At 40.7% G+C, this 12476-nt stretch overlaps 1 protein-coding gene across 2 annotated transcripts in view; it reads right to left on the bottom strand.

Moving 5' to 3' along the window:
- Positions 1-12476, bottom strand: part of MOB1B (MOB kinase activator 1B) — a 41978-nt gene continuing 29502 nt past the window's right edge. For both annotated transcript variants that reach the window (XM_082482545.1, XM_082482544.1), the window contains exons 3-6: positions 9944-10037; positions 3382-3515; positions 1074-1237; positions 1-490 (exon numbers count right to left, since the gene is read on the bottom strand). In XM_082482545.1, the coding sequence (XP_082338671.1) occupies positions 413-490; positions 1074-1237; positions 3382-3515; positions 9944-10037 (470 nt within the window). In that variant the 3' untranslated portion in view covers positions 1-412. The remainder of the gene's footprint in view (positions 491-1073; positions 1238-3381; positions 3516-9943; positions 10038-12476) is intronic.

Raw genomic sequence — 12476 nt, forward strand, 5'->3', positions numbered from 1 at the left:
GTTCAGTATTGTATGTGCTTTGCACCTCAGAAGTGAGTCTGCCAAGGCACTTAGAGAATGTAAGCAAGTCTTTTAGGGACTTCATGAGAATGGGCAACCACTGACACAATACAAGAACCCATCCACCGGCAGAATCAATCCCCCAACCAAGCATGTTTCCTTTATAAACACTCAGCACCTGCTAAAATTCCACAATGAGTAACAATCGGAAAAAAAAAGCTATTTACCACGTGTCACTAACAGATAAAAGATTTCCCCTAATAAAAGCACAGAAAGTAGATCTTGGCTGTCATTAGTAACAGCACAGGGTTTTGTTTTGTTTTTTTTAAAAAAAAAAAAACACAAATGAACAAAAAACAAATATCACACGCTCGCTTAAAGAAACAAGTGACTTCAAGAAAGCCTTTTTCTTTTATCTGTCCTTAGAGGTGAGTTTTTCAATCAGTTCTTGAAGTGGTGCAAGTTCTCTTCTATCAATAAGGTTGAATTCCTGTAACAGGGATGAGAAGAAACACATACATACAGAGTTTAATATATGTAGCTCAGGTAAGAAATCTTATTCAGACAGAACTTATTTGGTAGTTGGCTCTTCCAGTCCAGGCCTAGTGCCTACCGCATTTTCTTCCTGTCTGCCGTTAGCTGAATAGCACCATTCAACTGCCTAAAGCTTTTTTCCCCCCACTTAAAGGAAGAAAACACAAGAAGATGCTCTTTTTTTATAAGGGGAGGAGGAATGTAGCTTTGAAGCAAGCACACTCTTTTTAATCTAGCTTCATATGCTGTCCTTCCTCTTTCTTTTGTTAGGAATTAGTGTTCTGTTGAATTCTTTGGTAGGGAACACTTTTTGGTATTCAATTTTGTAGCTAGCAAATACTTTGTTGAAAACTTTTCCATTTCTTGAATGCTTCTAGCAGTAAACACACATACAACTGGAGTCAGACACTATCTTAGGGTTCTGGAGGTGTTGACTCTCTTACAAATAAACCAGCTGTTAAGAGACTGAAGGTCCATTACTCTAATGCATTACCTTTTCCAGTCTGTAATTGTAACCACCACGCTCCCGCCACACTTACCTGAACAAAAAATATAAAGTGCTTGAAAGAAGTGTTAAGGTGTGCCTCTTCCTGTAGCTGGATCACTGGATCAAAGTGCTGGTGATAAATGTGAGCATAAACTCTGAAGAGACGCTTTAAAATTGTCTTTGCCACTGACATGAAATTCTTTGGGAACGGTACACCTAGAAATAAGAAAACAGAGGGCTTGGTTTTAAATGCCCACGCCACATTCATGTATTTTGAAAGCCATTATAACCCAACCCTCTCTCTTGCACAAGAAGGGCTGTTTTGTTTCACTCAGCAATTCCATCTATACATCAAGCAATGTACCTAGGCTGAAGCACAATGACAAGTTAATTAAAAGGCTGGAGGGGAGATTTCCCTTCCTTCAGTAGACCAGTGGCTCATGAACTTTTCCCAAGACAAACGTGACTACGTTTCCACGCTGGACCCTCCCAGCTTCAGCTTCCAGCTACTAAGTCTTGTTATGTCCCAGTATAGTTCTCTGAAGACAACTCTGTGTGAGAGGCTTTGTGCATGTGTCCAAGATCCCACAGGGTACTCCAGGGGACACCAGTTACCTTTGTGTAGGTAACTGAAACCACCTTTGGTGTCAGCCATCGAGTTTGAGCCATCAAACTATGCTCTCTTCCATCTGTCTCATGCCCAGCAAAAAGGCTCCCGTTTCCATCCTGCTCATCACCATCCCTTAGCCAGAGGCCACTGCTTTCTTAACTGCCTGCTGAAGTACTATGAATCACGCTCCTTTCAGTCATTTCACTGAAAACGACCCAGCACAAGTAAAATCAGTTTTAACAGCAGATCTTTGAGTGCACAAGTTTATTAAAATTGGTTAGGGAACAGCAACTGGCTCCTGGGAGCAATAATCTCTTCAGTCGACACATCCGCAGGCTAAAAAAAGATATGTATCAACCATCTAAAGAGATTAAACCTGTCTAGCTTCTCATCATGTAGCAGTCTTCCCAGTCAGCTTAGTTCTTCTGCAGTCTTCCCAACCGCTGTAGTCCTGTCTGAAGGCCACAGGCCCAAGCTGGATGCTGCAGCCCAATCATGATCTCACCAAGGCTTCAAAACCCTAGCAATAAAATTTTCATACTCCTACTTACGCTTGCCCTGCTTCTATGTACATCGCATTCCCTTCCTTGGGAAGTTCATAATTAGTTTGTTATCCACTGTGGCCTTTAAGTCTCTTTATGAATCGCTACCTTTCAAAATTACATCGTATTAAAAGAAAAAAAAACTCTTCAGCAAAGTATATGCTGCAGTTAAAGAAAGATCAAATCCCAATGTAGTCTTTTGAACACAACTTTAATATTAATTGTAACTATTTAATACCGTTCCTATTAGTAGTGGACTTCTACCCCAGCTCTGAACTCTACTCTGAAACGCTTAAACAAATGTCGTAGTATGTGAAGATACTATGCTCACATCTACCAAGCAGGGAAGATTTAGCTTTTTGTCACTTCTTCCCAAACTAAGCAGCCTTCTCTGTGTATCTGCTTAACTGAAAGTAAAAACAAATGCCACTTGATTCTGACAGGTGGCCCTGTTTCTCCAAAGAGGCTTATTGAAAACCTGTCAAATTCTTCAGAAACTGTTCACAAAATAAAAGCAATTAAGAGATCTCCCTTCCTTTTTTCAGAATGCATCATAAGCCTGTAAGTAGCGGTGTACTGGAAAACTGCCAATTAGGAGCTTTAGAACAAGTAGTCCTTCGTGCCTCTGGAAGAAGGGTTTTCTTCTTGTTATCGTTTCCGAACTAGTGGTTGTTATTATTTTCCTCCTCTAAGAGAAACCTCTTAAAAACATATATCTTTCATCTTCACTTGAAAAGAAAAAATATCATTAACTTAAGATGAAAGATGCAATTCAGCTTCTTTGGAGGTAAGGCCCAGAAGTTCCTCATGAGGATCAAGCATCTTTCCTGTATCAAAAAGCTGCCAGTTTGTACCAACTACCAATCATCAGGTTTTGAGACCCTTATTTCTAAGGAAACAACCCACTGTTCAAAACGAAAAAAACATCAGATTTGATCAACAGTCAGTTATTAAATAGAAACAGTACTTCCTGCATTCGGATTTGTGATAGATGTTTATTTAGAGTATTAACGCATGGATCAGAGTTCATGTACTAACACATACATTTTATCTTAAGAGATAAAAAGGCCTTTATACATATAATGTAACCCTTTAAATTTGCCCTACTCCCATCAGTCATTTAGGAGAGCTTTTAATGCGCTAAGGCTTGAATATTCCTGTACAACTGTAATCCAAACACATTGTTCAAATTTATTTATTTACTTTACCTATTTTAGAAGGAAATAGCGTTTCATCATCCAGCTGATCCTGGACCCAAGTCATCAGGTAATCAATGTACTTTGGTGCAGAGCACTTAATTGGTTTCTTTATGTTTGTCCCATCTGCCCAGTGGTACTCATATCTGGGTTGGGACGACAACAAGAAGACATTTCTTAACACAAAATGAATCATTCATATTAAAGTCTGGCAGCTGCTCTTCCTGCTCTGCTGCCAGTACTCCCACAGCCTCCCACAGCCCTTCCTCGAAACCGAGGTCCAAATGCTCCCGGGTCATCTGCAGCTGCTCTGTACCCAGTCTCCCCACCACTATCCTGCTTTAGCTGCACTCTCTTCTGCAGTCCATTATAGCACAACTCATTCACCCTCAGCTGCTAAAACATATGCGGCAGCCTGCGGTCAAACCTCCATCCCTGTACATCAAGAGACGTTGCACGAGTTGGTTTCCAAACCTTGAAAGTTCAAAGGCTACTTGTTCTTTTTTAAAGCTTTTTTTCCCCCCACCTCCAAAAGAAAAACATTACAGACAGTTGAAGTGAAACATCAAAAAGATTCTCACTTAAATAAAAGCTAAGCTCCAGGGCTCAAATCCGTGAAGGCACCTGACTGACTGAAGAACGGTAAAGCAAATGGCAATGCTCAACATCTGCAGCAGCTGCCAGCCAGACACATTAGACCTCTAACATTTATGGAATTTCTTTACATTTGAAAATATTCTTATAGATTTTGCATAACTGAAGACCAAACTACATTGGCTCTTGCCAGAGATCTCAAATTATGGTCGTATTAGAGACATGGAATAGATTCAGAGGTAGGTGAACGCCGAGGATTACCATTACAGAACTGGAAGCAAGTATAAAGCGCCTTTCAGCTAACAGAAAAGAAGCTTCTAGACTAAATAGTCCTCCTTACAAAAGGTTCATATCTGAAGGTCTAGAGCTACCATGTAGTGCACCGAGATCCAGAAAAATCTCAGTTTCCAGTAATACCACTGACCCACGTGACAGCTGCAGGCCAGCAACTGCCGTTCAGCTTAATTCTTCCATCTGTAGATAAGATAGTATCACACCTTTACAAACCACTGACATGACTATGGAACAGTAAAATGTGTGCTCTTTTCATCCTTTTCCATACAAAGAGCTAGTAACGTTGACATCTTTTATGTAGCATATTTAATGAGTAGATTCCAGCATCATTCATTTTACAGCTATCATTTTAACTTCAGGAATTTAAAAACGCATGGAAAAATGTATTAAACAGCAGCCGTTCACATGCACAACCAGACAGAAACAAGCCCTCATGAGATTAGAATGGAACAGGTATTTTGACCGGCTTGGGGAACGCAACTGGCAAGTCCAGACCCAGGAGAAGATGGCTCATCTTGAGAATATAAAGCTTAAAAAACAAAAATCAATCACATTTAACACTGGGAGTCTGACAATGCCAGCTTTCAACCACAGTGTTTCTTTCTATGCCTTACTGAGTACAAATGCATCTATCTTAGTATTTTTTGCCAATCCGTAACATCTGAGCAGTTTCTGCTCACCAGCGCAGAGCCCTCTCTTTTAGATCGAAACAGAGCATAGTCTCCCGCCTCAGTTTTAAATCAGGCAGCCTTGCTCAGCCGACCGGCACTGCTCCAGAACCACTACCCGTGGGGCGCGCCTGCTGCCAGGCCAGAAGCAAAAAGAACCACTGAGCTCTGCGACTCTGAAATCCTCCCACAAAAACAAACGAATAATGATTCACACTAGTTGCAACACTCCTCTTTTAAAAATACAAAATTTAAACAAACAAACAAAATATACAAGGATCGTGATGTCAGCTCAGTCATGCTTTTACAGGAAACACACCCACTTAATATACAAGTTTTATCTCAGTTCTTTTTAAAAGAATTACAAGAGGTGTTATTAATGGTTAATATTTCTTCTTTTCATGGACGATAGAGTGCTCAATTTGATTGTTATTTCTTAGTACAGCAGTAGCATACCACAACATCTGGGCTGCAACCACCACTGTTTAAATTTTCCCTTGCTACCTCCAATCGTGCAGACACTGGAGAAGGGCTTCTATTTTAAAAATCACACACATCATTTTATGCAAAGCTTAACTGTATCTGATAAATCTGGCTTCTAATTTTGTTTAACAAATTCAGTTTTGTCAGAACAGTAACTGGGAGAACGTTTTCACAATAAACAAGTTTTACAAGTAATTACGAGCATGCTGCTCACAATGGGATAAAAAGATCAGAGAGTCTGAAAGCATTTTAAAATGGTATCGCAAAACCCATGCAAAAATTCCATACATGCTGAATGGACCAAAACGTGTCTGGATTTCAGAAAAATTAGTACTCCTCACCACCCAGTATTACCCTAATACTGAGATTTAAGTGATATTAACTTAGGACAAATATCAACACTCAGCTGAGGTGCCAGTTTCAGTATGGAGAGAAAGTAAAACAACAAACTAAATTACATGTTCAAATCTCATCCAAATAACATCTATCCATGAGATGCCTGCCTGCCTCCCTCCCTCCCCACCTGCCAGCCCTATGGGTTAATTCTACATTTTTTAGAGGAAGGAATGCCACAGAATGACGCTTTAAGTAACACAGCTCTTAAGAAACACCAGATATATCCTGACAAAAATAAACATATAGAGAATCTGAAAGCATTCCGGCAAACACCCCATGCTCCACGCAGTTGGCGTAACATTCACAGTTGTTCCTAGACGGTTGAAAAGCTTCAGGTCGCAAGGCAGGGAAAAAATAAAATAAAAACAAAACACACACACAAAAAATTCCCACATATCAGAATCATTTGAACAGCTACAGGAAATGAAGGGTAAAATCACATTTCTAGCTCAAGCTTGTGAGCAAACAACTACAACTCTGGTGACAGAAACAATTAACCTTATCGTGACAGGTAGTTCCTCTCCAGAAAATCCATTTTTAGAAACCTCTACAGTTTAGTAGAAGTTTTTAAGGGCAAAACAATATGTGAAGGATAGAGCAGAAAATATACAGTGCACTTCAGCAAGTGCAGGGGAAAAGCTAAGAATCCCTAACGACTCTGCTAGAAATCGCTCATATTAATAAATACAAGTTATTTGCCAACTATAAACAGAAAATCCAACTATGCTTCTCACACTAGAAAATACCCCTAAGTATAAACAATCATAGGACAAGCTCCTCTAAGGTGCAATTACAGGTACATGGCCTACAAGAAAAAAAAAAAAAAGAAACAAACGCAAAACAACACAACAAACCAGCAGGTTGACTAAAATTAAAGCTGTTACCCTGTCCAACAGCAATAAAATGCAGCGGCTCAGTAACATCTTTTGAAAGATTCTCAGACATTTATTTAGACCTATCATCTCTGAATCTCAGCAAAACTGTATTCCATCAAGACCTCCGAAAAATACTTACTCTGTTTTGTCATCAAGTGACACAGGCAGAGAATGGAGTGTCACAAAAAGGCAAAAGGATTGATATTGCTAAGAGACACGGGGTATTTCAATGTCCTGATTAGATGATTTTTTTTTTTATTATTTCTTTTTCTGCAGAAGGCAGCATGCAAATATTCAGTTACACAGTATTACACCCACGTAGGATTTGTGGGAGGTGTCCACTTTGGAGCACCCAGCTATTCCAATTTGAACCTATGTTGGAACTGCAGACCAACAAACCAGGAAAAATCAGAAGAATATCACTGTCATTAAGAGTGAGCATAGTGTATTCACACAAATGCCTAAATATGGATTTTTAGAGCCCCAGTTCAGACATCCAGCTTTGAAAAATACAGCAGCCACATCTCTCCTTTATGTTCTTCTTGAAGACTTACAATCAGGCAGGAAAATAAAGAAAATACCCCTCACCCAATGCTCGTTAATAAACATATTATTTCCATGCAGGTTCTCAAATTGTTATCGTGCCTCTTGGACTGATGGTGATGCTGCAACTGATACAAGAATAGCAAGTGATAACCAACTAGGATTTGTTGGGGTAAGAAATGGTTGGTCATTGCTGAAGTAAAAAGAACGGAACATTACCGTGAGTAATCATGTGTTTTGGAACAAGTTAAACCGATATTTTTTTCACATTGTTAGACAGTACAGCAGGAGAGGGAGATCTGTTCTTCAACTTTACGTCAATCCTTAACTAACTCAATGTACCAACACCCTGATACAAGCAAAGTCAGACATCCTTCCCACAAAGACTAGTACAAAGCAAATGAAAGCGATCCCACAGCACACAGAGATTTACCTGCCTCAGCTAAGCCCTTCTGTTTAAGATCGCTACCAAAAGAACCAGTGGGCTGTAGAAGTAGCCACACAGCCCCAAGCATTTGTCTGAAGGTAGCCCTTTAGAGAAGATAACCCTCCCCATGATAAAAAATAAAACGCAAATCCCCCCAGACATGAAACCTAGGTGACCTGTCTGTCACCAAGGGTCTTTTTCCTTTAAAGGGGTTTGCAAGACAAAACACCAGTACCAGGCAGTGGATGCAGGAAACATCACACTTCTGCTCTAGTTACCCTCTCATCTCAGATGTCTGGTTGAATTCTTCCATAGACTGCTACAAGTTTAACAGGTGAGCTAAGAAAATTGTGACTGAGCCACGACGAGTTCTAAACAGCCACCTATGTATGCACCAGCACCTTATCAACCCCTTTTTAACATATGAACCATAAACACTTTTCCAGCGGGAATGCCAAAATCAAATTTTATAGCCATAGAGCACTTGCTGCTTTTTGGTTCTCTCCAGCTCCTCATGTCAGGGCTGCCTAACCTGTTTCAAACAGCCTTATGCCAGTTCTTTCAGCTAACTCGCACTCTTTTGCCTGAAACGGGTGAGGATGCAAGACCGGTGGCAGCTCAGCCACGGACGTCAGCAGACAGCAACCTTCGGCCCAGAAGCACTAATGAGCACCTAAGACTCAATGCTGCTTCAACCAATATAGCTGGAGACAGAAGAGAACAGGAAACAGGTAAGAAAAGAAAAAAAATCTTAAAGTATCAGCGCTTTCATGCTGACAGGTTTTCCAGCGGTACCTCCCTGAAAAAAATTTTGCAGGCCACCTTTTAAGTGAAAGCAAGCCACACTCACTCAAACTAAACCCACTGTATATGGTCATCTGTCAGGCACTGCCAGCTTGACACATCACCCGTCCCTGGCCCTACCTGGCCTCAGGCACCCACACACACACACACCCCCTTCTGGTACTTCCGCAAAACCCATCCCTGAGCACACAAGGGGGCTGCAGTTTGGGGAATGCTCTACCAATTCTATGGACAAGATCACCTAATTTAAATCTTGGCAGAATGCATCTTCCAGCCTCTAGCATTTCTCTTCTACACCACCTCATAACTGTTTGAGCATGATACATATTTCTGTCAATGGTTATTGGTCTCTTTGGAGAGAAATAAACTGTTTACTCTGGCAACCAGACATATAAGCCTTTAATAATTAACCTCCACCCCCAAATAACTGCTACTCAGCAGACAAACAATAAAGCAAAGAAATATTTTCATGCTCTTATTAAATAAGTAAGAGTCTGTTCTGCATGCTGAAGCACAAAGTAGACAATGGGCCATGTTATTGCACAAGCTTATCCCAAAGTTCTTTTGCATAATGGTAAATTTCTATTCCTTTTGTATTTTCACCCCTCCCCGCTTTGCAGTGGCAGGTCTGCCTGCCCACACTGGTTTTGGCATTCAGCAGTGTCCATTTTTAGTTGAAGAACGTAGTGCCAAAGCTTTTCTTGGTCCTCCTGGCTGCTTTTGCCTTGCCTGCCCAGCTGCACCCTTTTGCACGTCCTCAGCTCTCCACCACACTGGCTGGCAATGACCGGCTTCAGACAATAACAAGTCTCACAATAAAAGAGGAAGAAGTGGAGGAGAGGACTGGTTTTTCTTTATTGTTTATTTAAGATTTTTCAGTAATTTAAAAGGAAGCAGTGCCCTGCCTTGCCACTGGCTTAGAAATGCAGGTATTTTCCCCTGCAGACCACACTAATCAACTGGAGAGCAAGCAAAAACACAAACATGGGATGTCTGTACAAAAGCATAACCAAGAATCAAAGAAGTGAAACGCAACTGAGGGACAGGGTAGGGGATTCTTATACAGACTACTCAAAACCATAGCCAAGTTTATTTCTATAATACCTACTCAAATGCCTAAAAGAAATATTTTGGTAAGCCCTAATTGAACATTTGCATATAAAAACTTCAAATCTTAATTGAAGATGCCCTCATTAACATTAAAAAAAAAAAAAAAAGGAAAAAAGTTTTGATAGTCCGTTTACTTCCCAGGCTGAAGAGAAATAAAAAAAAAAAAAAAAACAAACCCAAACAAAACCCCACCTTTCCCTTCCCCACTCCCTTAACAACCATTCAATTTTGCTTCCCCACCAGGTAACACTAGAAGACATCCTTTCCACTCACAGAAGTTACCTTATCTTTGGCATTCAACTGAGCTAGTCTCAAGCTTTCAAATGCAAACTAATCTCAAAAATTGCACACTCTCAAGAATGTGTGAAAAATAATCTTACTTGGGGCCAGCGGACATCACGGGGCAGCTCTCCTCTGTGCAGAAGTCCGTAATGGTTCCATAAAGCATATTGATCTGGTTGAAGAAGTCAACAGCTGTAAAGCAGTTAAACCATCAATTAACACACTGCAGTGTAATGGCACCACAAGCTTCCTACAGCCTTAACTGAAAAACACACAATGCTGAAGAGGGTCCTAGAGTTTGGGGTTTGTTTTTTTTTTTTTTTGGGGGGGGGGGGGAAATATGTCATGGTTATTGCTTTTAAGATGTATTACAAAGGAGATGCAACTTTCTAGAACCGCCTCTGGCAAGTTCTATTTAATTGTTCTTGCAGCAAAATCCTCATTTGAAATAAAAAAAGGGAAAGAGAAAGCAGAGTTATTTCCTTTTCTGAAAGTTTGCTGCCTTTTATTAGAATCCCACATTCTACTGGCAAGTGTGGAATAAAACAAAGATTTTCAACGTAAATTTTCCAACTAGAGAGAACTGTTACCCATCAGCTGATGCTGATGTCCCTCAGGCTTTGTATTCCAGAAGACTATCTTTCAAAGAACATTTCATAGAATCATAGAATGGTTTAGGTTGGACAGGACCTTTTAAGATCACCTAGTCCAACCCCCTGCTCTGGTAGGGACACCTCCCACTAGACCAGGCTGCTCCAAGCCCCGTCCAGCCTGGCCTTGAATTCCTCCAGGGATGGGGCAGCCACAGCTTCCCTGGGCAACCTGGGCCAGTGTCTTACCACCCTCACAGGAACAGATTTCTTCCTAATATCGCAGCTACATCTCCCCTTTTTCAGTTATGCTATGGTTCTTAGGAACTGGAGTCACGGTAACCGAGTTTATAAAAGCCACTTCACCTCCCCTCAATGAATGCCCCCCCCTTGCATCTGTTGGGCTGCACAGCTCATTACCAAGGTATCAATAGGTAAGTTGATCTTTTCAAAACGTCTTTCAGATAACAGATGTAATGAGTGAAAATTGAAAGGTGACCAATATTAAGCACTAGGAAATAAAGTTTTAAGTAGGCTAGGTTAAATCCTTACAACTAACTAAGCTCATGACGTGGTTCCAGAATAACAACTCTACTACATATTCCTCTCTCCCTTATCCTGAAACAGTTACTGTAAATTCTGCTTCTGGATGAACCCAAGTAATACAAGCATACGGGAACTTAAGACTTGTTTGACTAGCTTTGGTGTCCTTATTCATTCATTTTTATTCATGGATAAAATTCAGCAATCATAGAAAAACCCAAATCAAGTCTGGTGGAGTTCAACTCCTTCTATTTAAGCACAGTGCTTTGCAAATTTAACTATTCCACCGACACACCTTTACCCCGAGAGTAACCATATATAACATATAAATAAGATTTAATGTCCCAGTGCTCAGTCCAGGCTACATGGCTTCTTCTGCGACGAGCAGCGGGCCTGCCACCTCCGCCAGCAGGAGCCTTTACAGCTAGAAACTTCATTCAGGAATCACGTCTGCAGAGCTAGTCCTCAGGACGAGAAACCAGTACGCAGTCTGCCTGAGCTCAACATCATCTAAAACTTACTTTACATCAGTGCTACCCGTGTTCCACCTGCAATTCAACGTGCCAGTGATAAACTGTTTCTTTATTGAGACGGATTTCAGGAACACTCAAATAAAACCCCTTATCAGCAACACTGACAGTCTAATTACGTCACCAAATAGCCATGTGTTATTCAATTTAGTGTTCAAGCAAGAAACAAAGCTCTTCGCTCTGAACCAACACAGAAAGGTTTTCCTGTGACCAGTCTCTGCACTAGTTAGACATGTTTGTCTTAACTTAAAAAATGAATTTAAAAAAAAAAAGTTTAAAAAACTTACCACGCTGAATAGCCTCATACAACCAATTTGCAGGACACTGGAATTAACACCAACAATACGCTCCTCTCAAACTGGTGCCGTGCCAAAGAGAAGCCAGCACATTACTGGCTAGCCTACCCAAATTTGTATTCCTTGCTTAACTGTGTTACAGAGCTAGACAGTTTTGCTGTAATAACATCCTAAATGTCAGCACTAGGAGATACCATGTACTGTGAAAGTAATCAATAGCTGAAGGAAAGGGAGGGTTAAATATTGCAGCTCCCCTCACTGATTTTTCCAGAAAATAAACGTCAAAGGTTACAGGAACCTCATGGCAGCAAGTTACAGCTACTGTTCAGCAGATGCAGGATACAAGTTACAACTGCGTCATGCAACTTCCCAGGTACAAAAAAAGGGAAGCAAATTAAAAAAAAAAACAGTATGGCATGCACCTAGAACAGCTCATCTCCAGCAACAGAATCTCTTGGTTTTTTTTTTCCCCTGCACAGCAAAAGCATAAAACAGCCAAACAACATCGGGAAAGGTTGAGTAAAAAAAGTTACAGAGGACGAGGAGGACCCTAAAGCTTGTTCGGGCAGGGGGAGGAGGCAGTTAACACTGAAGGCAGCAAGGAGTGGTTATATACAGCCCTTGTTTCTTAAGTGTACGCAAGAACTGTTAATTAAGTTTCCATTCCCTGCT

The sequence above is a fragment of the Vanellus vanellus genome, assembly GCF_965231255.1.
Source record: "Vanellus vanellus genome assembly, chromosome: 4".
Taxonomy (NCBI): Eukaryota; Metazoa; Chordata; class Aves; order Charadriiformes; family Charadriidae; genus Vanellus; species Vanellus vanellus.